General features: G+C 56.6%; 11 protein-coding genes across 11 annotated transcripts; 6 read left to right on the forward strand and 5 right to left on the reverse strand.

Moving 5' to 3' along the window:
- Positions 1-1,903: 1,903 nt before the first annotated feature.
- On the forward strand, positions 1,904-2,840 carry LY79DRAFT_579507 (SUR7 protein; the record flags this gene model as incomplete). The annotated part of the gene is made up of 2 exons (XM_060560031.1): positions 1,904-2,166; positions 2,234-2,840. The coding sequence occupies 2 exons, from the start codon at positions 1,904-1,906 to the stop codon at positions 2,838-2,840; spliced, it is 870 nt and encodes a 289-aa protein (XP_060414477.1).
- A 720-nt stretch (positions 2,841-3,560) lies between these two features.
- On the forward strand, positions 3,561-4,476 carry LY79DRAFT_514845 (short chain dehydrogenase/reductase family protein; the record flags this gene model as incomplete). The annotated part of the gene is made up of 3 exons (XM_060554664.1): positions 3,561-3,623; positions 3,703-3,750; positions 3,814-4,476. 3 exons carry the CDS (start codon positions 3,561-3,563, stop codon positions 4,474-4,476), a joined length of 774 nt encoding a protein of 257 aa, XP_060414478.1.
- A 125-nt stretch (positions 4,477-4,601) lies between these two features.
- LY79DRAFT_189139 (uncharacterized protein) lies at positions 4,602-5,306 on the reverse strand. The gene has a single exon (XM_060551375.1). It carries the CDS (start codon positions 5,084-5,086, stop codon positions 4,727-4,729), a length of 360 nt encoding a protein of 119 aa, XP_060414479.1. The 5' UTR covers positions 5,087-5,306; the 3' UTR covers positions 4,602-4,726.
- On the reverse strand, positions 5,151-5,754 carry LY79DRAFT_669488 (uncharacterized protein; the record flags this gene model as incomplete). The annotated part of the gene is made up of 2 exons (XM_060563650.1): positions 5,151-5,373; positions 5,534-5,754. The coding sequence occupies 2 exons, from the start codon at positions 5,752-5,754 to the stop codon at positions 5,151-5,153; spliced, it is 444 nt and encodes a 147-aa protein (XP_060414480.1).
- Positions 5,755-8,428: 2,674 nt separating this feature from the next.
- LY79DRAFT_189416 (uncharacterized protein) lies at positions 8,429-9,146 on the forward strand. The gene has a single exon (XM_060551376.1). It carries the CDS (start codon positions 8,614-8,616, stop codon positions 9,079-9,081), a length of 468 nt encoding a protein of 155 aa, XP_060414481.1. The 5' UTR covers positions 8,429-8,613; the 3' UTR covers positions 9,082-9,146.
- Positions 9,147-11,874: 2,728 nt separating this feature from the next.
- Positions 11,875-12,859, forward strand: LY79DRAFT_590012 (uncharacterized protein; the record flags this gene model as incomplete). Its single annotated transcript, XM_060561091.1, has 3 exons — positions 11,875-12,120; positions 12,374-12,577; positions 12,632-12,859. The coding sequence occupies 3 exons, from the start codon at positions 11,875-11,877 to the stop codon at positions 12,857-12,859; spliced, it is 678 nt and encodes a 225-aa protein (XP_060414482.1).
- A 772-nt stretch (positions 12,860-13,631) lies between these two features.
- Positions 13,632-16,175, reverse strand: LY79DRAFT_514836 (SPRY domain-containing protein; the record flags this gene model as incomplete). The annotated part of the gene is made up of 6 exons (XM_060554663.1): positions 13,632-13,783; positions 13,836-14,339; positions 14,388-14,541; positions 14,600-14,692; positions 14,937-15,291; positions 15,343-16,175. The coding sequence occupies 6 exons, from the start codon at positions 16,173-16,175 to the stop codon at positions 13,632-13,634; spliced, it is 2,091 nt and encodes a 696-aa protein (XP_060414483.1).
- A 2,262-nt stretch (positions 16,176-18,437) lies between these two features.
- On the reverse strand, positions 18,438-19,334 carry LY79DRAFT_514893 (INO80 complex, subunit Ies4; the record flags this gene model as incomplete). Its single annotated transcript, XM_060554670.1, has 2 exons — positions 18,438-18,843; positions 18,904-19,334. 2 exons carry the CDS (start codon positions 19,332-19,334, stop codon positions 18,438-18,440), a joined length of 837 nt encoding a protein of 278 aa, XP_060414484.1.
- A 3,308-nt stretch (positions 19,335-22,642) lies between these two features.
- On the forward strand, positions 22,643-23,754 carry LY79DRAFT_189548 (uncharacterized protein). Its single transcript, XM_060551377.1, has one exon. It carries the CDS (start codon positions 22,767-22,769, stop codon positions 23,724-23,726), a length of 960 nt encoding a protein of 319 aa, XP_060414485.1. The 5' UTR covers positions 22,643-22,766; the 3' UTR covers positions 23,727-23,754.
- A 331-nt stretch (positions 23,755-24,085) lies between these two features.
- LY79DRAFT_189550 (uncharacterized protein) lies at positions 24,086-25,014 on the reverse strand. Its single transcript, XM_060551378.1, has one exon. It carries the CDS (start codon positions 24,678-24,680, stop codon positions 24,207-24,209), a length of 474 nt encoding a protein of 157 aa, XP_060414486.1. The 5' UTR covers positions 24,681-25,014; the 3' UTR covers positions 24,086-24,206.
- LY79DRAFT_514989 (indoleamine 2,3-dioxygenase) lies at positions 24,997-26,616 on the forward strand (the record flags this gene model as incomplete). The annotated part of the gene is made up of 3 exons (XM_060554673.1): positions 24,997-25,287; positions 25,345-25,499; positions 25,578-26,616. The coding sequence occupies 3 exons, from the start codon at positions 24,997-24,999 to the stop codon at positions 26,614-26,616; spliced, it is 1,485 nt and encodes a 494-aa protein (XP_060414487.1).
- Between the last annotated feature and the right edge of the window lie 52 nt (positions 26,617-26,668).

Raw genomic sequence — 26,668 nt, forward strand, 5'->3', positions numbered from 1 at the left:
GGCGAGCCGAAAAGAAAATGCCGTAAACCGGCATTTCGGAAACCTAGAATGATGTACAATGCAGGCATGACGGGATGAGGGAAAACAGGGGGTTTAAGGCTCGGCATCTGGCTGGCTATCCTTATTTCGTTTGTTTCAATCGAGATATTGGGTTACTTTTCGATTTATTTATTCACGTATTCTTTTGCTGGGGTGGGCTGGGTGTTGCCAAGGGGTATTAAGACCAGCTATTTCTGGCTTGAGACCCTGGGTTGCTCTCCCAACAGAGCCCGAGCAAAGGAGAACCGGGAGTTTGACCAAGTATACGTGTGTGTGTGCATATAAACCGTTTGTATACTACGTATGCAGAGGGACGATGCCGCTCAGGGGCGAAACTTGCAGACTGGAACTAGAAACAGGAGTAAGCAGCTCTTGTCCACCCGTTGGAATTGCAAGTCGCAGTTATCCCCTTACTACCACCTAGTAACAGCCGCCGACCACCACCATGATGATACCATTTTCAGCTGTGAAGGGGTGCCTGCTTACTGATCGACCACTCAAACGAGGCCGAATGGCACGATAGTTGGTAGGCTAGACTAGACCCCTTGGAGGCAGTGCAGTGCAGTGCTGTGCTGTGCTGTGCTGCATTGTACGGATACCGTAATCCTCATAACGGCCAACAGGCAACAATGGTAGCGGCCTCGTATAGACACTTCCTCGGGCCCCGGAGACAGGGCCGTCGTCGCTACCTTGCGCCCCGCGGAGAGGTAGGGCAGCAAAGCCTATGCAGTGGGTGGTGAAATCGAACGGCCCAACGTGGACTGACCAACACAGCCAGCAGTCCCGTCCCACTTGCCCTGTACCGGCACATCTATTCTGGTGGTTCATTCCATTCGCTGTCATGCAGTTTATCCAACTCGTTTTCCCTCCTTTTCTTGCCTTGTATTATGTCCGGGAGGGTGTCGTGTCGATGGAGGGTCCAAGTGGGCCAAAACAAGGTCAAATGTCCCACTAGCCCCACACGGCTCGCCGCCAAGACCCACTAGCCGTGGCGCCGCTAATGTGCCCAAGACACCCACTGCCTGTCGACATGACCGGGAAATAGGAGGCAGAAGGGGGTAGGAGGAGAGAGAAAAGACAGGAAAAAAACGAAGTATTAAAAAAAAAAAAAAACACTGGTTGAACTGCATTGCTACGACGTCATTCTCCCTGTTGGGAGTGTTGTCAGTGACCCTCCTCTAAGCCTGCCCCGATATGCCTGTACACATACACACTTGGGTGCCCGCGTTGGGATTATCTTCTTTGATTTTCTTTTTTTTTCCCGATTCTCCTCCTAGTCGAACCCTGCTGGGCTACCTGACGACTTGTCCTGCCCCCATGTTTACTAACTGGGGGGATCCATTGAAACAGCCGTCCTGTTCCTGTTCTGGCTTGGCCTGCTGCTCTGGTGATTTCCGTGGTTTATACACGCTCTGGATTCGTACTCCCACAATTCCATACCGGACTCTTGGTAATTTCTTGTAGGTTCGAAGCCACCTGTTTGCCCATCGTCATTGTCATTGACCTTTCGGAGGAATAAGATCGATCTGAGACAATTGCTTGACTCTGAAGTGCTGGCAACACCCCCCAAAGCCGTTGCATCATCCACTACCCTTTTCTCCATTCGTCTCTCTTTTCCCCCTTACGGACCTTCGGCGAGGAGAACCGCGGAGAGAAAGGGAAAGATAGAGAGCTACGTATACTGCGTCATATCATTTCTCATCTATTGTACGCGCTGTCGGTAGATATCTGGGGACCGAACCACAGCCGGTGCTCCGTACCCTCCATCTTCCCCCGGACCTTGACCTTGGTACCACGTCCAGCTGCCTCTTTTCACGACGACCTCACTCGCTACACCTTCCCGTCTTGAGATTCTCAACCCACCATGGCAAAAACCCGCCGGAACAGCGCCATCGCGGCCGCTGCCTGCTACTTCATCGCCATCATCTTCCTCATCCTCGTCATCATCGGCAACACCTCCAACAAGCCCGTTCTGACAGAAATTTACTTCTTCAAGCTCGACGTCAGCGACATCATCCCCCTCTCCTCCGCCAACGCCGCCCTCCTCAACTCCGTCGCTCGGAGTCTGGGCCTCCACGACTTTTACCAGGTCGGCTTGTGGAACTTCTGCGAGGGCTACAACGATGAGTGAGTGCCAACCGCCGCCACCTTCCGTCCCCTTACACCGCGCATGCTGACATTGACAAACTCGCAGAGGCGTCACCTTCTGCTCTACCCCCAAGCGGATGTGGTGGTTCAACCCCATCGAGATCCTGACCAACGAGCTGCTCGCCGGCGCCACCATCGCCCTGCCCTCTGAGGTCACCACCATCCTCAACATCCTCCGCATCGGCCAGCAGATCATGTTCGGCTTCTTCATCGCCGGCATCTCCCTCGCCGCCGCCCTCCTCATCGCGACGCCTCTCGTCATGCGCACGCGCTGGTGGAGCCTGCCCGTCGCCATCTTCGCCTGCATCACCGGCACCCTCGTCACCGTCGCCTCCATCATTGGCACCGTCATGAGCGTCGGCGCCCGCATCGCCCTCACCCAGCAGAAGGAGCTCAACATCAAGGCCGTCCTGGGCGTGCGTATGTTTGTCTTCATGTGGCTCGCCAGCGCCCTTGTCACCGTTGCCGCCATCATTCACATGGCCATGGGCTGCTGCTGCTCGCCGCGCAAGGAGAGAGAGGCGGCGGCTGCGGCCGCGGCGGCGAACAACGGCACGCCCGAGAAGACGACCCAAACGACAGAGACGGGCGAGAAGCCATCGAAGCTAGCGGCGTTTATGAGAAAGCGCAGCCCGAGGTCGTCGACGTCGTGAGTTAGATGTTGTCTGAGCGGGCTTTTCAAGCACGACGTGTACGGCTCGCGGATCAGCGACCCATGTCGACCGGTCCGGGCCGGTGCTCTCTCTATGAGAATAATCAGCGGTGCAGAGACAGAGGGGGGTTAAAAGAGAAGGAGTGAACATTGGTAAATATCTCGAGAGCTGCTCGTTGCCGGCATGGACAAACAATTGAAATTGAGCAATGGCGTTGGTGGTTTGCAGCACATCGGGATGGCCATGACATTAGAAATTTCTGGCAGATACACAGATTACAGTAGTAGAGACGAACACACGTGCATGTAAATGGGCAATACCTAATCATCACCAAAACCCTCTCCTGATGCAAGCAGACTGCCGACTCGCGACAATCGATCGGGGATCCGTCCAGGCCTTGATTGAGACAAAAAAAAATTGATGAGGTTCTTCACGTCGCATATGTGTACACCACGCACGCAACGTGGGCTGACTGTACCGTCGCTGGGGGGGGGGCTCCAAAACTGTACCTCGGCTCGTCTGACCTCATCGGCCGGAGCTCATCCCAGCTCCCACATCCCCCCCTTTTTCCCCCAGATCGCCGACGACTTCCTGCCCTCGTGCATCGTAACGACTTATTCTGTACGTGCAAAAGGCAATCCCGAAGAAGGCTAGGCCAACAGACACTCAACTTCAAGTACCGTACGGGAACATACAAACACACACATACCCCTCGCAGCCATGGACGTCGCATCGCTCTTCAACGTCAAGGTAAAACCTCACTCACCCACCCCCGTCATCACCGTAGAACTCGCGCGCTGACCCTACCCCTCCCCCCTCCCGCCCGCAGGACAAGAACGTTCTCGTGACGGGCGGCGCCAAGGGCGTCGGCTACATGATCTCGGAGGGCTACGTCGCCAACGGCGCGACGGTCTACGTCTCGTCCCGCGACGCCGCCGCGTGCGAGGCCGCTGCCGCGGCGCTGACAGCCAAGGGCCCCGGCCGGGCCCACGCTATCCCCGCCGACCTCCAGAAGCTCGACGACTGCCGGCGGCTCGTCGACGAGCTCGCCTCCCGCACGGCCGGCCGCCTGCACGTCCTCGTCAACAACTCGGGCGCCACCTGGGGCGAGGCCTTCGACACCTACCCGGACGCCGCCTGGACCAAGCTCCTCACCCTCAACCTCCAACGCGTCTTCACCCTGACCCAGCTCGCGGCGCCGCTGCTGGAGGCTGCGGCGGCGGCGGCGTCGTCGTCGTCGTCATCGTCAGCCACCGAAGGAGGGCCCCACGCCGACCCGAGCCGCGTCATCAACATCGGCAGCGTCGACGGCCTGCGCGTGCCGCTCATGAGCAGCTACGCCTACAGCGCCAGCAAGGCGGGGCTGCACCACCTGTCGCGGGCGCTGGCGCGCGAGCTGGGGCCCCGCGGCATCACGAGCAACGCGCTCGCGTGCGGGCCCTTTGAGAGCAAGATGATGCGCGCCACGCTCGACTCGATGCGCGACCTCATCGAGAGCGAGATCCCCCTGCGGCGCATCGGCACGCCCCAGGACGTCGCCGGCGCCTGCCTGTTCCTCAGCGGGCGCGCCGGCGCCTTCGTCACGGGGGCCACCATCACCGTCGACGGCGGCATGGTCCTGGCGTCCAAGCTGTAGACCGGACAGGCGCGTCGGGGCGGGGGTGGGAATGAACACCGAGAGAGAGAGAGAGAGAGAGAGAGAGAGAGAGAAAGAAACAGAAACAGAGAGGACGCAGTGCTCTGTTGGCGGTCCTGCTTGTGGATGGTGCGGCAGAGAGAGCGGGGGAAAAGTTCTGGAATGACTGGATCACAATATCACGACGAGACATGGCAAGAATAGAGAGTGTGGAGAGTAAAAACACCACAAGACTGGTGTATATCTTTTTTCAAGAGTAAAACCATAACAGTTTTGGCAGGACGATTCGTCCGCCGAGGTGGTATTCGTACATGATAAAAGAAAAGAAAAAAAAAGAACTGGTGAGCGAAGATCCACCAGGATGCCCGGTTTGTGGTTCCGAGTCGTCCCCCCGTATATTCCCAACGCCTCTTTGACTCCTCGTGTATGTATCATGAGATATCCCGCATTCAAAATCAGACATGAGATGTTTCCCTTTCCAAAGCCCGCAATGCAATAATGCCCCTTTCCCATGATGCGCCACTGCGAGATTCGTCATAAAAAAAAAGGAGAAAGAAAAAAAAGAGAAAAAAAAGAGGGGAAAAAAAAACCCCGGAAAGGCCGAAATCATCTCCAGTGTCTATACCGTTTTTCGCTTGAACCCTCGAGAGGAATGCAAAACCGATTAGAGACTCCTACGTCGATTGAACACTGTAGCGAAGCGGTGAAGGATGTCGGATGATGGAAATGGCAACGAGCGGAAATGAGAAGACTTTGGGTCGATCGTCGACCCTCGTGAACTTGTCTTCTTCCCCGGCTCCCCGGAAAGCGTCACGCGAGGTCGCCGTGCGCGCAGCCTCGGGGTTCTCGGGCCCGCGCTGTTTCAGCGGCTCCTCTCGTCCGATGGTTCGGCAATGTCTAGCTGAACGGTCCAAGCCCCCAGCCCCTCCCTCGCGACATCCCCCGAAAGGGATTTCGTGAGAACACGAAAACATGTTTCGCGGGGCTGAGGGGCCTATCGCAGACTGCAGCTGGCGAACGACGACGATTGGTGGGAGGACCGCGCGCCTTCTATGACAGGCCGCAGGACTCAAAGTCGCGCATCATGACAGCCATTTGAGCGCGTTTCGCGGCCTCGGCGACGAGGGTGAAGTCGCGGAGGAAGGCCTCGGTCGACGGGGCGGCCTGGCCGGTGGCCTGGGGCGGCGGGACCATCTGGTTCGTGGACAGGTGCGAGGAGGACGACGATACCGAGGACGTGGAGTCCTGGCGCTTGGGAGAGTGGATCGGTGCGTTCATGTTGGTGTTGATTGACGATGATGTTTTAAATGTATTGTGTTTGGTTGGCGCGACGATGTGATGGCTTTCCCTTGATGGCAAGAGGGGCGAGGAGCAAAGGGCGGGAAGGTTTGGCTAAATGGTAGGTCCGGGGGGGGAAATGATGGTATTATAGTCCCCAGATCTTCGAGTCCGGGGCGGCGTCGATCTTGTCTCTATGTGAGACCCAAGTACAGGTACCTGAACCGAGGTGATGTCAAGCGTGGGGGGAGGGAGGTAGCCAGATCAGGAACCGGAAGACAAGAATGGAGCGTCCGGAGAAAAGTGAGCGTGCGGACGGTGCTACTCTCTTTTTAAACAATGGATATCGATGTCTGGCCTGGGTTTTGTGCAGGCAGGAGAGACGGACGGAATGGCCGTGAGGCGTGGGTGGATGCGTTTAAAGTGATCGTGGGACGACCCCTGGGGCCTGGTTCGGTGACAGGCTAGCTTGCGGGACGAAGTTGTCTTGCTTGTACCAATATTGGACTGCAATATTGGATTCTCGGCGCGATTTGCGGAGGACCAACCCTGGCGAGTCGTGGGGGCAGGTAACAGCAGCAACAACAACCAACAGCGGTTGCCTGTGGAATAGGTTGTGGACGTCGACAAGGGGCAGAAGAGAGAGGCGGATGGCCGAGCGAGGTAGGTCAAGTGGTTTTCTGGTCCTGGAGGAGGGATGCGAGAGAACAAGCAGCAGGAGGAAGAGTGAGACAAGTAAGGGGGTGGGATCGGCTAGACCACACTGAGGCGCGGAGGGATGTTGCGACTCTTATGCGTGGATGGCTCGAGAGAGGAGGGCCAGGTTACAACCGTGTGCCGGACCTTTCTCTCTTTTTTTCTTCTTTTCTTTCTCTCTCTTCCAGAGATTTAGGCGTCGGTAGTCGATGCGGGTTGGCCCAAACCGACTAGGCTGGGGGATAATGGATTGGGGGGATGGTGGGTAGCAAGCAGCTTTTTCTTGCTCGAGTGTGGGATTCTGGGCCGAAAGAAGGCTGGGATGTTTGGCCAGCTCGCGGGGGATTGCGTGTGGTGTGTGGTGTGGGTGTGCAAGAAGAGTGATGATGTGATGGGCTTGGCTCTTGATTGGCTTTGGCTGGTTGCAGGCTGTCCGGTTGACTTAACTTTTGATCCAAAGGAAGGAAAAGCTCGAGGTGTGTGTGGGTGGTGGGTTGATAGTGCGTGTGTGCGTGTGTGTGTGTGTGTGTGTGTGGGATGAGTGTGGGAGGAATCGGTAAAAAAAGAGAGTTGGGGGTGGTGGGATAGACGAGGATAAGGATAAAGAAGCTTGATCGATTGTGTGTATGTGTATGTATCGTACCTGTCTACCGGCGCAAGATCGAGATGGATGCTCGGGTTGGTTATTTACTTTTTGGTCAGAGTAGGTAGGTATGGATACGGAGAGTAGGTTGTCAAGAATCCATCCTATCTCCAGTCTTTTTTTTTTGTTTTTATTTATTTTATTTACTTTTTCCTGATCATCCCCTTCCCCGGGCAAAGAGTGAACAGAAACCGACAAGGAAGAGGATAGAACAAAAAAAAAAAGATCAAAAGAGGGACGATACACGTCTTTGCACGTTAAATCCCACCGTCAGACCATCCATGACGCTCAATGCCCCTAGACCCGACCAACTCTTGCAGCCGCGATAATAGGTCCGAAGACGGGGGTGGGGGGGACCCGAGCTTGGTATGACGCCGAACCGCCGTCCCACTCTTCATGGGTCGATTCTCTATCTCTGTCTCTCTCTCTTGCTGTGGCCAGTCTCCGTTTTCCTCCCTCGTGCCGTACTTACATCACGGGAGAAAACTACCCATGTTCCCCCCCATCGTACCTCATGGGGCCAATCGGCCAAGCATGGCCCCAGCGGCGGGAACATCAGCGTGCTGGGCTGGTTTGGCATGGCGGGGGAAAGAGGTTGCTGAGGCACACGGTGACAGCGATAAAGCCTCGCGGCAAACACCGCCAGAAACCAACCCTCCCCCTTCCCCCAAATGTACCAAGTATCAGTACTCGGTACTTGTTCCCCATCCGGAGTGGGGAGAGAGAGGGAAGGACGGTGAAAAGGGTTTTGCACCTCGTCTCGCGACTCAGCCAGAGCCCACAGTGGCCTCCTCAGGGTCTTTGCGGATCCTCGGCTCGGGCGACCGCAACGCCCATCACCGCTCTCGTCGGTCTTCTCACCGGCGAGCGTTTCGCTGTGTGGGGAAGGGCGGCATGTCATACACGGTTAAACTAATCGTACGTACTGCGTATGCTGGGCCGGGTCAGCCAGGGGGGCGTACCTGTACCTAGGTACCTAGGCTGGGGAGCGTGACGTATGTACCGGTACCTGCTTTTCTCTCTCTCTCTCTCTCTCTCTCTCTCTCTCTCTCTCTCTCTCTCTCTCTCTCTCTCTCTCTCTCTCTCTCTCTCTCTCTCTCTCTTGTGCCACTCTCTGGCTTCTTGCGCCTGCCGCTAGCATCTGGGCCATTTCTCCGCATTGTACTGGATCGCATCAAGCCTGTCCCTGCTGCCCACCGGGGCCCAGAATGGGAGCCAATGCACCGAAGCCGCTTAGAGGTCGTTCCATTGCGGCCTGCCTGGGACGACGATGACATGCTCCTGCTCCACTTCGCAGACCAAAACTGCACCCACGCCACGCCCATGTACTTGTTCTCCTCTGTGATGGGCATCTATGATGTTGGGCTGTCTGGCCCTGCCTTGTTGCGGAATGTCTCTTCTCTTCTCTGTGCGTCGGCGGGGAAGGGGGGGCCGATGGCCTCGATCAACAGTTCTCCCGGCAAGTATGGAGTAGGGTTCCGTCACAGTCTATAAACCATGTCCACATGTAGTCGTCAAATATGGGTGAGACCGGCAGCGCCTCTAGAGTCATTGGCTTTGTGGCTGCTGCTGCTGCTGCTGTTGCTGCTGCTGCTCGGGTGCGTCGTGCGTCCGTGTCGGTGCTGGCTGAACTCTATCTCGAATGGGGGAATTGCGGGGGAGGGAACGTAGGAATCACAAGCCTCGAAATTTCCATTAGGCAAAGGAGGGGAATTCGCAGAGAGGCGAGAACTCAAAAAACGAGCAGGCGGGCGTTGGCTCATGGTTCCCGTTTGCTTGTGATAACGCCCCCTTCTCTTCCTCCCCTTTCCGCTCCCCTTTTCCTTTCCCTGTTGCCGGGCTCCTGGAGGCTGAAGCCATCACCTCGCCGTACCTCGCGCGTCGTTGATGCAGCGAGGTACTTGGTACTCGATACTTGGTGCCTGTGCTGCTTGGCCTCCCACCCCGCGGTACACGTGACTATGTACCTAATGCACTTGATCCATTAATCGTTGACATAGGGCTGGGGAACTAGGAAAGAGCTAGCCGTCTAGGTACCAAGGCAACCAGATACCTACTAGTAAGTATCCGTACGCTACCGGTATCCGTATCGTACTGGCATGAAGAGACAGAGTGCTTTATGCGTGTGTGCTGTGAACTTGTGACAGAGAGGAGAGGGGACCATAATCCAACGCTAGCAGCGCAACGAGGATGTGGGGGGCCGGCTGCGGTGGAGACACGTGAAGAAGAGCCGAGCGACTGGTGACGGGACACCCGTTTTTTCCTTCCTTTTCTTCCCCACGCACGCTTCTGAGCTTGACCCTCGCCCCGCCTCGCCTCGCCTCGCCTCGCCTTGCCCTGCCCTGCCCTGCCTCGCTCCTAGCTCGTCCCTTCGTCTCTCTAATGCGTGCGGAAAATATCGGGATTGACATCTGGCAGACGCCCACTTTGCCCTCTGGGGTTTCCCCATGGCGCCCAGTCAGCCAACCGCAAAGGGTTTCCGTCCCTCGGAACACCTTCGGCATGAGTATACTCCGAGGCACGGCGGGTGGGCGGGTAGCATACACTAGAACGATGCTTATGTACCGATAGTAGAACCACTTTCTTCTGATCCAGCGGCGAGAATCGCGCAATCCCCACGCGATGCCGAAACGTACACGTGTAGATTTTCTTTTTATCCTCCCTCTTCTTCTTAATTCTCTTTTTTATGCCTTGGTGCCTTTTTATTCATCATTATGGGGCGGGGTTTTTCTTTTCTTTTCTTTTTTTTCTTAATCTCTCCTTCCCCTGGCCCAGTCATCGTCGACCCTTATGATCCCGCAGCATTCGGAATTGGTCCTTCCAGCATGCAGCCAAAGTAGCAACCTCGTTTGATTGTCCGGACTCTGGCCGTTTCTCCCACTGTCCCGCCAGACTGCGCGGGACGACGTGGCCGACCAAACTGGGTCCGGAGGATGATACTGCGTTAGTCGAATGGGCTGCAGACTCTGGCAGCAACGAAGGGAGGCATGACAACCTCGGAATGCCGTTAGCACCCTGGTGTCTGAGTCAACATCCCGAAATCACCATCGTCAGGCGCCGAGGAAGGGAAAAAAAAAAAAAAAAGAAGAAGAGGTCGAACTGGGTACCGAAAGACGGTCTTCCCTCACTGGACACGAGTGTGGGTAGAGGGGGTTTGATGGACTCGATCCATGGCGCCATGCCTGGCATCGGCCGTGTCTGTCGCAGGCACATATTCTTGCATCATCTGCACGAGTCGCGGCGGGAAATCTAGCCCCTCCCCCCCAATCGCCTGCGTGTGCCTGCCGCTACAACGTAGTCTTAGTAGTCTGTCTGCCTGTTTGTGCTGTCACTGTGTCTGTTGTTGTGGTAAAGAATCGCATCCCGGATCGGTCGATGCGTCCGGCTTGGCCCTGCGGGCGTGTCGGCTCTTCTCCTGCATCCACTCGAGGGCCATTGGAAAGTCCGTCCGGTGACAGAGGCTAAATAACGAGCAGCCGCCTGCGAGAAATTTATTCGACCCAAGGCACCGAAGTGGGATCGGTTCAATTCACCTCGCGACTTTCGGAAGGTCCGTCGGCCGTCAGATTGATTGATTGATTGATGTGTCGAGGGGCCCCCGCCGGCGAGACCCTCCCTCTCAAATTTTGCCGTGATTCGCCGTGATTCGCCGCGATTGATACGGAGCCACTTACCGACGGGGCCAACCTCTGCCATTGGGCTTCACCGACCGGGGTGTACCGACCTCACCTCGGGAGCCGCTTCGATTGAGTCGCGTTGCTCTCCGAGCCGGTGAGGAAATGTCGCACACTTCCCGTAAGACCTATTCCAGCCCAGCTCCCTCTCCCAAGTTGCATCCTGCCCGAAACACTCACCTGAAGCTGCATCGGCGTTAACCAAAAAAGAAGGGGAGCAATAGACATGGAGAAAGGGGAGGAAATCAAACCGGAAAGAAAGAAGGGGAAGAGGGGGGAAAAAAACGCACATACGAGACAGGGGACTAGGAGAAAATCCAGGGTCCATCTACAGCACCGCAAGCCCGCCCAGCTAGGTAGCGAGCGAGCGAGCATACTGCCCCGTGTATGAGGTACAGCCTATCCGGCGACTCCAATCCAAACCGGAAAACCGCCGTTCTGCATTCCTTGCATGGATGGCCTCCAAGGGGGAGGGAGAAAAACCTCATGCCAATCGCACGACTCTCACGCCGTTCCACCCATTCAGATCCTACCTCCCTCCCCTGTGCACACATCCGTATGCGCCGAGAAGAAGACGATAGTCCGAGAGAGGGGCCCTTATCTTGCATAGGAGACGCGGCAGATTACTCCGAGAGCAACGGATAGGCGGTGTAGAAAGCAGCGCATCGCAGCGAGAATCAATCAAACCCTCTTTGTTTTTACTGGCTGGAGGGCGTGGTGGTGAACTGCTTCGCTGCCAACTGACCAACCAACCACGAGCTGCCGTCCCTTTCGAGCCCTGACCTTGAACGCACGCTCTGTGTGGCCGAGGCATTCCGTTCCGCTCCCCTTTCTTCACGGACCACCAGGGAAAACGCGAAGGCCACCACCACCGCAACACGACGCACCACCACCCCCCCAAACGTCCAACAGGAAAGGAGCAAAGCCCACCCTCTCTTCCGGACCACCTACCCTGCACGACACCGCCTACCTCCGTCCACCAGCTCCGCATACCTCGGCCTGTCCGGGAACCCCCCTCCCCTCCGCCTCCAAGGTCCTCTCTCTCTCTCTCTCTCTCCCCGGTCTCGCGGGCCGTCACTTACATACGGAACGCGCGGGACCGCAGCCATGCCGAACCACACTTCGAGGAGCTGGTTCGCCGTCCCCGCCCCGGTCGCCGCCCTCTTTCGCCGCTTCCCCCTGGCCGTATATCCCGCCAACGACCTCCCCCTCCGGTCCCCATCCCGCGGCGACCTCCCGACCCTCTACGTCTTTGTCGCCGACGACGATGCCTCGAGGGGCCGGCCGAGCTTCAACCCCTCATGTCTAAAGTGGCAGGTCCGTCGACACCTCCCCCCCCCAAAATGCGCCGTAGTATCTCCAGCTAACGCACCTCGCCGTCGAACCGCAGACGTTCCTCAAGATCGCCGGCGTAGAGTTCCGCATCCTCCCCTCGACGAACCACGCCTCCCCCTCCGGCGCCCTCCCCTACCTCCTCCCGCCCGCCGCCCCCCTCCGCCCCGTCGCCGGCGCGAGCAGGCTCGAGTCCTACGCCCTCGAGAACTCCCCCATCCCGCGCGAGAAGCGGCCCCCCCCGCCGCCCGCCGACCGCCTCGACGCATACCAGGCCCTCCTCGACACCCGCCTCCGCACCGCCTGGCTCTACGCCCTATACCTCGCCCCGGGCAACGCGGCGCTGCTATCGCGCCTGTACGTCCGCCCTGCCTCAAGTAACCCGCTCGTCCGCCTGGCCCTGGCGCACCAGGTCCGCTCCGCCGCCGAGGCCGAGGTCCTCAAGTCCACGCGCGCCGCCGCCGTCGACCCGACGAGGGTCTACGCCGACGCCCGCGCCGCATTCGAGGCCCTCGCCGCGCTGCTCGACGAGAACGGCGCCGGCGGCAGCAGGGAGGGGCGGTGGTTCTTTGGCTGCCAAGAGCCGACGCTCTTCGACGCCTCCGTATTCGCCTACACGCACCCGCTGCTCGACGGGGACCTCGGCTGGGCCGACCGCACCCTGCCCGACATCCTGGCCGGCTTCCCCGGCCTCGTGAGGCACCGCGAGAAGCTGCTGGAGAGGTGTTTCCCCGACGACGACGAAGGGGTGCTCGTGTAAGGGGAGGACTTGGGGAGAGACGGCGCCGACCAACTGGCCGAGAGCGGAAGATTGGGAAAGGGGGAGAGAGGACGTCAGTGAGGGCGACTTTGTATGATACCTAAAGAACAACCCCCCCCTTCCCCCTCTGGGGTCTGTGTGGGGGACGGCCGTAGACCGAGTGAACGAGCGGTGCTAGCATGCCGACACCACATCGTATAGATTCCTACCTGTGCGAGCGAACGGCTTGCTACCTTACTACCACCACAACAGACCTTCGGCCGCGACCGGCCTCCGCCGGTTTGCACGAGTCTCAATGACGAGTGTCAAGTTGGTAACCGCTTCTCAACCGGCGTCTTATCTTGCCCGTAGCGTCTCCCTTTTTGCTTCCTTCGTCAACGCCGTCTTGTCATTCTCGGCGGCTGCGATGTACCATAGATGTCTCCAAGTAGTTAAGGGCAGCCAGAAAAGGCAACAGGCCAAACTCGGCGACAGCAGCGCAACCGAAAAAAAAAGTCGGCACTGCGTACATGCAAGACAGTCATTGATAACATCTTTATTTGTGCAGCGGCGTCAGACGCCCCGAGCGTGACCTATGTAGACTACCCCAACCGCCTACCAAATCGCCCAATGCAAAAACCCCCCTCAAAGCCGACTGTAAAGCTACCGTTTCCACTCCAACACTAAGCCTGACGCCGATGATATGATGGTAAGAAAACAAAATTAAACACGAAATAAGGAGAATGAGAATGGTCTGAAGATGCGTTGAGGCTTCACAGAGCCGCCAAACCCTCTAGAAAGGCTGCGACTTCGGTATTTCTTCAATGACGTCCTGTAAAGAGACAAAAGCGCCTGGTCCGCCATTCTCTCGCAGGTCGTCTAGCAGCACGCTCGTCTGAGCGTAAATCTTTTCGAGAGCTGCACGAGAGGATTTACCCAATGACACTGCACACGGTTAGTTGTCGCACTGGCTGTGGCATTATGTTGCGGGACTTACGAAGAATCGCCGAATTAAGCTCTTCTGCAACTGCCAGACGACCTTTCCTGTCGAGCAGATGGGCAACGTCTTTCTCCCTCAGCGGGTTTGCGTACGCAAGAAGCGCATAAATGTCCGCCAAGTGCTTTGTGACCTCTCGCCTGGGATCGTCCTTGAACTCGGCATGAAGCTCCTGCCCGTATTGCAGGGTCGCCATTTCCAGTTCGTTGATATCGAGAGGGGTCTCGGCAGAGTCTTCGGTGTCCATCTGGTCCCAAGCACCATTCTCAGTACCGTTGGCGTCAAGGTCCATTGCCTGGGCGCCAACATCGCCGCCGTGACCATTGCTCTTCTTCGCCTCTGACACCACCCTCATTTCGGCAGCGGTCCGGACCATCTCGATAAACTTGCGGCACCTTAGCCGGAAGTATACCTGCTCATTATCTTTGAGGACCTGAGGGTAAAATGCGTTGGTGTGCTTAAGAGCTCTGTCAATATCGCCCTCGAGTACAGCTCTTCGGATCCCTGTAGTCATTAGCGATGTCCGGGCTTGCACGTCTATGCAGAACTCACGTTGGCGCTTGTTGGCATGCTCGTCATCCTTAACATTGATGCCCTCGATGGGGGCATTCGGATCGAGGCACAGTGCCTTCTTCTCGGCATTGATTTCTTCTGCAAATGCTCTTGCCGTCTCGACATAACCATCGTGCTGAAGAAATTGCAGAACCTGGCTGGTGGTCAGTCTAATATTCAATGTGAGTGGACCAGCATGAAACTGCACTCACAAGCGCTTGAACCAACCCGGTTTCATTCATCGTTGGCGCCAGACTCGCTGAGCTTGTCTGCGAGATCTCCCGTTGGATACGCTCCTTTTCTTTCTGCAAACAGACTGTCAGTTATTTCCGTCATATTATCATCCAATCTGCACCGTGACGCTTCTACAGCATCCAAGAACTGAGTTTTGGTGACTTGGAATATGAGCAATGTTGATACCGCCCTCCACGAACACATCGGCGAGCAGTATCATTGGCAAGGCCTTGGGGAAGAGCAACTAGGCAGTCCAAGTGGATGTCCCGGTTGGATGAGATGCACGGAAGAACGAAATGAGAATCAAAAACTCACTGTCATCATGCCATCAATGTCGAAGACGAAGGGGGTCTGGCCAAAGTTTACACGGACGTGCTCTCCAGACTTCTTCAACCCAACAGTTGGGTACAGGCTGCCCGATTTTCCGACTTCGCGAAAGGCGGTGCCTAAAAGGTGGCCATTCTTTGTGAAGAAAGCGCTGCCAGTCCGGAAGTTGACGCCACAACCGATAATATCAGACGCGGTAAAGGAAGGGCCGTAAGTCTTTCCGCCGCTCTGGCCCGCATAGCAGTGGCCGTCGTCACTGTGATAGCCCCAAGAATCTGTTTCCCAACCAGGGGGTCTTGAGAGTCCTACGTTCTTGCCAGAGAATCCGATACCGATGGTCATGCTGTGAAATGAATTAGAGCCTTGACGCTTCAAGCATGACCGGGAAACTTACTCATCCCGCTTGCCCGATAACACCTGGACCTCAAAGTAGTAGATGCCGCACTGCGGGGGCATGGGGTGGTCGGCACGTATGCAGAAAGCCTCGTGGTCACGCTCCGTCTGACCTCTTGGCCCGATGTATCTGACCTCGAGGCCGTCGGACAGGATATCAAGAGCACCGTACTTGTCGGAACTGTTCCACCTCGTGGGTAACGGGGCGAACGTTTCGTCTTCCTCGAAAGTGGGAGGCTTCTCGATGACATCGTAGTTCACTCCCCGGTGGGCACCCGGCTTGCTGTGAAGACTGACGCTACTTGCGCTCGTAGACAGGTTCGCGCCGGCCTGTGCCTGGGCTGCCTGGGACTCCTTCTGCGCCCGTACCTTTGCCCAATGCGCTTCCTCCAGCCGCTGAACATGTGCCGATCCCGCCAAATACGATGGAACGAAGAAGCCGCTCCCACTTGCACTGCTAGAGCCCGCAGTTTCACCCAGCGGGTTCGCCATGAACATATCAAAGGCCCTCGAAAAGGAGGGGAGCTGGAAACCACGCAACGGCCTCGCGGACGCGCCACTCAAGCCGGCGCCGTTCCTGCCCGTATCCATGTCGTCGCTCCTGCTCGGGTTGTAGTAGGCCGAGGCCGGCTCGAAGGTGATATCGTCGGAGCTGTTGAGGATGTGGGAGATGACCGAGGTCCGACCGGGATGTGAGAGGTAGGGCGGGTTATAGTTTGGTGGCGCTCCCGAGACGACTGAAGCGTAGGAGAAACGGCGGGGGGGAAGACTAGAGGTTCCCGAGGGCGAGTTTGGGTCGGTGTAATGTGCAGGACCATGGAACGGGTTCGTCATGGTGAGGGGTCGAGATTCGTGAAGGGGTCGACGTGCTCGGTGCACGTATGGCACCTTGTACGTAACGGGAGCTTCGCAAAGCCCCGAGAAGCTACAGTAGGAGCTTCTCAGGATTGTTGCTTGAGCGACCACCGTGTCTCGCTTCTTCGGTATCGAAGTCGGAGTTTCGGACAGGCCGTCAAGGGTCGTCGAGTGCAGCGGACAATGGGCGTGGAAATGGCGTGCTGGGAACGAAGGTTCGCGTTGAGTCGGACTATTACGATGGACGTGTGGCTGGTCTAGCGGATTGATCCGGGTCGTTAAGGTTCGCTTGGCTCTTAAAAAATGACTGGCTGCAACTGCACAGAAGAGACGACACGTCGAGTGTGCTAGAATGGGGCGCCGGACAGCTCGTTTATCATGATACCGGAGTGATGACAAGTCGAAAGATGGGGGTTGGATGAGGTCAGGTCGGGTGCTATGGCAATGTGGAGAACGGGGGGGGGCGGTACAAAGTATACCGGCAAGGTACGGACGGGGTGCAGGCAAGGTAAGGTAGGTAGGTCAGGTAGTACGGGGGGTTTAGGTATGTAGAGGGGATGGAGACCTATCAAGGTAAGGAAGGCTCAGGAGCATGAGGTGGTGGACGGAGCGTGTGGGTAGTTGAGTTACATCCATGCGAAAGTCACAGTGCAGTGACGGAAGTGAGGTTCAGCGCGCGGACAAATAATAGATGGGTGTGTCTTGCTGGGATTCGCTTGGCTTGGCTTGTCCCGAGCGTGTCCGCCGTCGTTCTCGTTGCTAGACGCTGCTAAACAATCACGAGAGCTGGTCATTGTTAGAGGCTAATCAGTCAGTTGAGGCGCCAAACGGGGTGGCCAGTCACAGCAGGCGTAGGTAGGTAACTAATCGTACGGCCTGGCAGGACTCGCCAGGGATTGACACGGTGCTATCGATGGCTAGGCTCGTCTATCCACTGTCCCCTGACTTTCATGGGGGGGGGGGGGAGGGTGTTGGCTTGTCTTGGAGTCGAAACATGAGCAAAAGAGGAGCTATCTATCCTACAACATAATAAGAGGATTACCAGCTTGTCGTGGGGATTGAATTAGTCTCTTTGAAATCCCTTCGAGACTAGCCACTCCTTTTTTTCTTAAAAAAAAAAAATGAACAAAGAGCAGCCCGAGAGCAGCCTCCCATCGAGTGAGACGCCAACTGCTGCGAGATTCTCAAAGGAAAGAGGGATGGCGAAACGTTGTCGTCATGCACCATGTCCACACTGTACACCATGCTGCTGCTGCTGCTGCTGCTCTTGCTGCGGGACGAGCGGCCGAGAAACCTGGCTTGATTAGATTCTTAGGTAAGCAGTCTAAGCCGGACACACTTATGTAATGATTATCACGTGATCTGTCCCAACCACCAACGTCGCTTTTCTCGGCATCCTCCATCGCAAGGAGTCAAACAGGATGGATGGGGGAATCACGAAAGGGGGGACCAATGCGTTTTTCCCTGCCCCCCCTCTTTCGCATACTTTGCCGATGCTGGGTTCCCACTTGTCTGCGGTCAGCGATGAATTGTGCTAGCAACCGCACGTAGCGCCTCCAATTGTCCCTCTCTTCCCATGAGCACCGTCATCTTGGGTTGTCGATGCACTCGAACAAATTAAACACATAACAAGGTCCTGGGCTGCGTTACCAGTCGCCCGTGATCAATGCAGGCGATCTGCAAACCCAACACGCGGCACCACTCCCCCCTAGATTGCCAGACTAACCTCACTGATCGCACATTAATTTCATGATTCGTCTCTGATTCGGAAGGGGTTTCCAATATCCGAGGGTCTCGGCACGACACCAACCGATTACATTTGCTCGAATCAAATCGACTCATAAATTGCATCGCATCCACCCTCGGTTGCTACAAAGATTTGGGACGTGAGAATGGTATCAACCGTATGGCCAGTCGGGATTCCTTCATGCTTGCGCCAACGCTGTAATATACACTTTGTGCCTCCATTCCGGGCAAATGCCGCTCTACCCTTGGCAGCTTCCTTGCTGAACCTAATACCATGTGCCCGTAACGCCGGCGGACTGCTGCCGCGCGAGAAACTCCCCGTTCCAAAGACTGACTGCAGACGCGACTCGTGCCTTTCTGAAATGCTGTCTGTCCGAGACCCCATTGCCCTTAAAAATCCTCAAAACTCCAAGATGTTGTGTACACATGTGGGATAGACCACCTTCGACACCTGTCAATGGCATGAAACAAACGAATTCGCGAGCAGCCGGGCGTCTATGACGCGGCAGTAATAGCCATAGGTCCCGGCGAACTCGCCGGGACGCTGCCTTGCGCGCTCCGCATCTCAACGTCGGCGCCGCTGTTGGCGGCACTATTGGCGTCGCTCTTGATCTGGTCGTTTTCCTTATTCTCCTTGGTGCTGCTGTCGACGGAAGCCGCAGCAGAGTCTCCGGTGCTGGACTCGGGCGCGGTCTTGGGCGGCGCGACCCATCGAGGGACTTCCCAGACGATGCCCGTGAAGCTCTTGAGCGTGAAGCCGCCCTTTGCCCACTTGCGACAAGGCTTGCCAGATCGGTCGAGAGCCCGAAGACCGGCGTTAATGGCACCTTGGTTCGCCTTGGGTCCCAACTTGTGTCCGCCAGGGCCACCGCGGGCATTCGGATCGATTGTGCCATCCTCACTGCAAGAGGGAAAGAGGTTAGCATGAATCGGTATGATGAAGTAGTGTGTGGGAACATACAGGCGCGCCTTCTTCTTGGGTCCCGGCTTGCCTCGAACCTTGGGCTGCCCATCGGGGCCGACTCCGTTGACAGCGCCAGCGCCACGCTTGATGCCCTTCTTCTTGACTCCTTCCATGGGAGGGCCCATTGACGTGGGCGCAGGAGTGCCGTCACCAGCAGGCGTGCCAGGGTTCGAGTCGGATGCAGTTTCTCCGTTGGCGGCAATCGGCGCAGGCAATGTCGTTGACGTAGCGGGAGAGTCCTGAGATTCTTGCGTTTCCTTGGTTCCATTTGTCTCGTCAATGTCCATCTTGACGGGCGAATCTTCCTTGGGGGAGGCGGGTTCGAGGATATTCTTCAACTTGTCGGCACTGACAGTCAGGGTGACGACGAGAAGGTCGCCCTTACCCCCGTTCGACTTGCGTCGGCTGACAGATGCGGTAGGAGCCATTTCGATGTATTGGCTGCCGTTTGATGAATATGATGGATGCGAGTTAAGCGTGTTAGAGCAAAGATGAAGAAGGGCGAAAGATCGATGGGGAGGAGGTGGAAAGCTCAAGGGGGAGTGTTGGCTTTGTCGTAGGCAGCTGCTTTGATGGATGGGGTGGCGGTCGAGCCAGTCATCTAACGAGCCACGGGTGATGATATGATCTGGTGGGTAATGGGTTGGGCAAGGTGGGTGGGCGGTGCGTTGCCGCTGGTGTTGCGATTGCGGTTGCGGTTGCGGTTGCGGCTGTGGCTAGTTGGGTGAGCGGTGCGGTGCGGTGCTGTGCGGTGCGATGCGGTCTGGTCTGTCTGTATCGTCTAGCAGATTATTTCGCGTTGGCGACTCGTACAGCCGACGGCGAGGTGATGATGGCGTGGGTTGGCGATGGGTGGAATGGGAGGGTGGATGGGAAGACGAGATGGGGAGGAGAGAGAATTTTTATTTTATGGGGGAGTCCATCTGGTAAGTTTGGCGGCGTCTCATTTTCGAGAGAGCGCCAAACCAGGCGGCGTGACATCTCATGCTGGGTTGGGTGCGGTGCTGGGTGCGTGGTGCTGGGCTCTCGCTCAAGAATCGACCTCCAGCTTTCGCTTCTCTCGCGCACCTGCCCTCCCACCACGGGCAGTTGTGGGTAAGCAAGTAAGAGACCAATAAGCTGGGGAGGGTCCGTGACCGCCGACCGGAAAGGGATGGCCGCACGCTTCCAGACTTCCAGAGCTGAGGTAGGTACAGAGGTACATCCGATCCTTCCTTCCTCCGAGCCAGATGATACGTACCACTGTATCCTCCGCCTCTCTCGTCAACAGGGTGATGATTTGAATGCGTCCATCTCACTGCATCTTGGACCTTGACCGGCCTCTGGCCTCGGCAGAAACTGGGAATAGGAAGCTCAGTAATACACCACACACTGTACACCACGCACACACAGACTTTATTTTTGCCCCCTTTTCGTTATACTGTCTGTACCTTTGCTTCTTCTCGTCCGAAGCCCCCCCCCTTTTTTTCCCCCCCTCTGGTCTCTACAGTCCCTTCCCAAGCCCTGGTCTTGCCTTTGCTTCACTTTCGTTCGCGTCGTTGTCTGGTGCCTCAGGCTGGCGGTGGTCATCGTGTATCCGCACCGCACCCTTCCACTCACATCGTCTGGTCTGCTTGTCAAGGCGAGGGCGAAACACTTTCAGCACCTCGCGACATGGCCCAGCTGCCACTTACCAATTCCAGCATGGCTTGACTCGAAAAAATGGCGATAACACGCTATCTTGCTCTCTCCACAACACCTCCCGGAACACCGGACGATGATCCTTGGCCCTTTCAGACTTTGTACGGAGCATTGCGAGTTATTTCCCTCAGGGGCCACGCATCCGCAACCTGGTACAGCACACAATGCACAACCCGGATTACAGCATTCCGCACCCTCGGTGGTGCATGCTCTTTGAGCGATGCACCTATACCAAGCCAATTGCCGATCGTGAAGAAACCGATATATTCCTTAGCTATCCCCAGGTCGTTGTGACGGCTGTCGAGATGGCTGATGCCGATGCACCCTGCGAAGAGACCGTCCGGGTGGAACAACGCGTTGGACACTGAACGAGGATCAAGGGGTCAGCAAACAAGTCTCAAACTCACATACCCAGACAACCTTGGTCTACGCTTGGCTGGTGCTTTCCAGCACTTTGTCCAGGGCGGCGCAGAACTCTGAATTGGTGATGGCGACCTGCAGGTTTCCGACTCAGCCTGGAATCCCCTTGGATCCCTCCTTGATTTATGAACTCTACGTACCCGGAGCTCTCGCCTGTCAGCAGGCCACTTCAAATGTTGCCGCCCCAACTGCTTCATGAAACTAAAAGACGGGCTGTCAGCCCTCAGTCAACCTGTTGCGCCAACGTCACTGTCAAAAGGTGCGGCCTCGGAATCAAACACCAGCAGAACGGCAGGCGGGTTAGATCGTGAAGAATGACGCCCAGCCGAACTTGACTCGCAGCCTACTGGAACGACCCTCTCAGCTGTGATGCGGACAGGACCGAGACACCAGCGCAATTTGCCTGCTTCATTTCGATATGCGAAAGGGGCTGCTTCTCTGAATAATTACGATCCACCCAAGGGAGGCTTCACAGCTACGTGTCCAAATCTTTGCTTACCATTGCACCTTCCAGAAACCCACAAATGATTGAAAAGGAAGCCAGTCATCACTAGTTGCAACAACAGCGCCAGCCTGCTGGCGACCCGGGAATGGACGCCCTATCATATAGAAATGGGGCAACGAAGACTTGCTGCATCTGCCGCGGTCATACTCCCTGTCAGATGGATACAAGAAAACAAAAGCTTTCGACCCGAACGCCAATCTCACCTGACAAGAGCCAATCGTACTTCCAAAGTTCAGACATCTCAGCCCAACACCTATAAAAACAAAGAGACTAAAGTGGCGCAAGCCTGGATGGAGATGAGTCTAGTACTCAGCAATGGTGAACCCACCTATGTAGTCGCTTGGTTCCCATGGAAGACGCGAAGAAGACCATGGCTTTCAATTTAACAGCACCCATCCAGTCCATCGTTGTTGCACGATCACGAAGCGAGGCTAGACGCTACCGCCGCCATGACCGATCTTTTGTCAATTAATCCCCAGGGACAACGGACTTTTTGCTTGCTTGCCAACCCTAACCGGAGAAGAAGCATCACCTCTAGCATTTATGAAGAAAACAGCCGACGGCGAACATCCACACAGCCTACCAGTTATCCTTGTTTCAATACAGTGGTGACCACGAGCGGCATTCACCATCAGAGCATCCCATCGAATTGGCGTTTGGTCCGTTACCCGACCGCATCGGGATAATCTATGTCTACTATGTATCCCTAGCGTTCACGGTTGATCAATTATTGTCGCGACATGTACCAACGAAGACTCGTACTGTCGTCATCTTGAAGCCAAACTTCGTTGTGCTACCCCGAAACTACCTCATCCTGCACGGCTCCATTGACAGGAGATACTTTCGTGAATTGCGTCGTCATCTTGACTCTTGTGTGTCACGCTTCGTGCTTTGTCACCCGAGCCACCATCCCAACAGCACCAGCAGCCGTAATCACCGAGGGGAAGGCAAATGTCTTCCACCAACACGCTTACGAGGCCTCGAAGGCAATCCACCAGCGCAGTCATTGGATACTAGTTCATGGGAAGACAAGTGTTGACAGTCTCAACAACGGCCCACAGTTGATCTGTCATTGACCGAGGGACGGTGCTCCGCGAGGAATGTAGCCACATCATCAGTCATTGACGGGTCACTGGAATGCGTTACCATTGTTATGCTGCTGGCAACGCCACACAAACTATATCATGGGCTCGAGAAGTCTCGATGCTGCCGGACCTGATGGGTGAACCATCTCTTGCTCACCAAAGATTCCAAAATGCATTACATTAACAAGATTCTTCACTTCTGCGTCGCTCTTCAAGTCGTCTTTAAGGGCGCGTCCGGTGCGATCCTCCGCGGACGGACTAGCGGCGCCGATTCGGTCCAGCTTTCACCAAGCAACGCCGATCTATTCACTGAAGCTGCCGACCTCGATAATCAGCTAGACAGTTTTCTGAGGAGCTGGGCTGGTGGCCATCGCAAACCCGACATTGTTGAAATTGCGAACATCGCGAAGAGGCAAACCGGCAGTATTCAGATCTCCTCGGAGGACCTCCAGGACCTTCTGAGGCTTATTCAGTCTATCGAGCGGCAGCTTTCGGCAATCATTGCGTCCGGAGGCAGTTCGGCGAGTGGAACTGTTGCGTCGCCTGTATCCAGCACGGTCAGCAACGCGGTTCCGGCCAGTTCGGCGATTGAAACTGTTGTGCCGCCCGTATCCGACACGGTCAGCAACACAGGCCCGGTCAGTTCGCCGTCAGCGTCGTCAAACGAACAGTCGACCGACACTGGAACCAACCCAGCCGTCACCATTGTAAGTGCTCTAACCCCCAGCCCCTTTCTGACAAACAGTGGTGCAGGCAATAGTGAACCCCTTACCACGGCATATGCAACATCAGTTATGACTACTACACAATGCAAAACAACAGTCACTCGAACTTACACCACATACGTGTATGAGGAGAGTCCCTCAGCGGTGCCCCGAGCCGTTCGGGCTGTTGTCGAGGACGACGACGACATCGGTGGTCCAGATCCCAGCCCAACGCATGATCTTGAGCAAGACGACGAATGGGAGCCTTGGGTCGAGTTTGACGGAACGACGGGTGACGAGGACGGCTCCGATGTTGGATTCACTACACGCGACACCTGGACCTCCTTGGGATTGACGCGTCGTGCCCCCGGAGGTGTTTCCTCCCACGCCGAAGCCCTCTTCACTCGTGACGACGGAAGCCCTTGAGAGCCAACTTCTGGCTCAGGTGAGTTTCTTGTCTTGCATGCGAGAAATCATCTTGCTCATGTTTTGGCAGTGCATTTTTCATGGCTTGAAAATTTGATGACGAGCAAGAATGGACAACGACAGATTATGATGAAAGATTTCCATGAACGATTTTTACGATACTTGAGACGATCATTTGACGCAAGGAGGGTACATGGAGAACATGGAGCTGCTATATCTTTTTCCAGCGATACACAAGGGAAACTACAGGTCATGTGCTGCATCTTCAACAGGTGGGCACTGCAACTGGCCTTATCACAGAGCACTCATTAATTGCACATTGAATTTTCTTATCGGCTTAACAATTGTCTTGCCTAAATCTGTGTGAAACCTGTTAGCGTCTCAGACCATTTAGGCCGGGCCCGTGTTCCCAGAGGCCGGAACGGTTCCGGCCACGCCGGCCATTATCGGTAGAAAAGCGGGGCCAGCGAAGTTCATTACTCAACCACAGAACCACAGAACTCGGCATCTCGGACAACGAAGAGCCTCGTAATTGCTGAGAAAAAACTTTGTGCATTTGTTCTCAGCGTCTTTCCCGAAGAAGAAGTATGACAGGTGGTCATATGGGGTGTACGATGGGGCGCACCTGGGATGCGGGAGCCTGTGAGGTGCAGAGCAATGCCGCTTATCACGGTCAACGAGCGGATGCAAGGGCTTGGCCGGCAAGAAGGGGGGAGCGAACCCATGGTCTTGGTTGTCTAGATACGCCCGTGTGACCAGGTAGACTAGGATGATATGACAAACAGAAATGGAATGGGCGCGGCGGGCGGCGAACGGGATGCTTTGTGTCATGCTCCGTGGCCGGAGTGAATGGTGCACCCCCTCACTTGAGGCCGGAATCGATTCCGGCCACGAAGTATATACACGGCGCCGAGTGGCGTCAAGGCAGCCATTCGAACTTTCACTCGCATCCATCCAGCGCCTACAACGAGAAAGCACTCTCTGGGCTTTGCATCACATTATTCTGCAATTTTTTGCGATTTTCTCCTATCCTTTTACATAGGCATATCACTTATACACACTTCGTTGAGTCGTGTTAGTCAACTTACACGACTTTGCATCCAACCCCTAAGCGAATTCGTCCATCACATACAAATACGCAGACACATACATATATACACAAAACAGGAGCAACACACCCCCATAAACCCATAACCCACCACTGCAACCCGCATACTTCTTCCACTTACTTCACCCCCACGCATTCACTCACCCCGGGTCTTCTTTCACAATGGGATCGATCGACTCCACTCCCTTCCCTGTCCTCGATGACCCCCGTCCCGAGGACAACTCCCTCCCGGCCTTCATGGTCTCCACTACCCGCGGCTTCCTTCCCCGTGCGGACCCTGTTGCCGTCCTTCCTTCCGAGTTCGCCCCGCTCGAGGACATACTCTCCCGCATGCCTGTCAAGAAGCTTGACGGCACGCCGGGCCTGCTGGCCTCATCCAAGCTGGGCGAGACGGTCGACGCCGAGTTCCCCGACCTGACCCATGCCATCGACAAATACAAGGACAACCTGCCTGTAAGCATAGATGCACAACCGCGCTACCCGGTTTACCCCCTCTGACCTTGGAAACAGTTGATGAACGCCCTGTACCGTGACTACTCGTTCCTCGCGTCCGCATACCTGCTCGAGCCCTGCCACGAGCGCTTCGTCAGGGGTGAGGGGTACGGCCTCGCAAGGGATCGTCTGCCCCGGAAAATCTCAATGCCTATCGCCCGCTGCGCTGAGCTGTAAGTCCACGCTCTCCTATTTCCGACCTCCCCCATATCTCTCAATCCGCCCTGTTGCAATCACTAACAAACACGAAGCACCGGCTTCAAGCCGTGGATGGAGTACGCCGGATCCTACGCCCTCTACAACTACCGCCTCGAGGATCCTTCCAAGGGCCTGGAATACTCCAACGTCCGCCTCATCCGCGCCTTCGAGAAGGGCCTCGACCCGACCTCGTCCGAGGCCGGCTTCGTCCTCGTCCACATCGCCATGGTGAAACACACCGGCGGCTTGGTCAAGGGCACGATGGACGCGCTCCGCTCATCCGCCTCGCCCGGCTCGCCCCTGGACCGCGCCGTCCTCAACCGCGGCCTGTCCGAGGTCCTCGCCGCCCTCCGCACCATCAACAACACCATGGAGACCATGTGGGACAAGTCGCGGCCGCAGAGCTACACCAGCTTCCGCACCTTCATCTTCGGCATCACCAGCCAGAGCATGTTCCCTAACGGCGTCGTCTACGAGGGCGTCAACGGCGACGAGCCCATGTCCTTCCGCGGCGAGTCCGGCGCCAACGACTCCATCGTGCCCCTCGTGGACAACCTCCTCCAGGTGCCCATGCCCGACACGCCCCTCACCGAGATCCTCAAGGACTTCCGGTCCTACCGTCCCAGCAACCACCGCCAGTTCCTGATGCACGTCAAGGACCGCTCGCTCGAGGTCGGCCTCAAAGACGCCGCGCTCGCCACGAAGCTGTCGGCCGACGGCCTCACCGAGAGCGAGAGGGAGGCCGTCCGAGAGTCTCGCCGCCTGTGGCTCCTCATCCTGCACCAGGTCCGCGACTTCCGCTGGCGCCACTGGTGCTTCGCGCGCGAGTACATCCTAAAGCGCACATCCCACCCGACGGCCACCGGCGGCAGCCCCATCGTCACCTGGCTGCCAAACCAACTCGAGGCCATCCTCGTCGAGATGGAGGGCCTGTACGAGGCCGTCGGCGGCGGGAACAAGGGCGACTGGGACCTCGGCGAGGAGCTGCGGGATGTCATGGACCTGGTGTCGAGGCAGAAGCACACGCTGCGGAAGGAGGTGGCCAAGTACTGCGCCGAGCGCGGCGTCAATACGCCCTTATCTTCCTCGTAGACAAAGGAGCTGCGGGCGCAGGTTATCGTTGGGAAGGGTGCGGTGTGTGTAT

Source organism: Colletotrichum navitas, assembly GCF_030913465.1.
Source record: "Colletotrichum navitas strain CBS 125086 chromosome Unknown LY79scaffold_27, whole genome shotgun sequence".
Lineage (NCBI taxonomy): Eukaryota > Fungi > Ascomycota > Sordariomycetes > Glomerellales > Glomerellaceae > Colletotrichum > Colletotrichum navitas.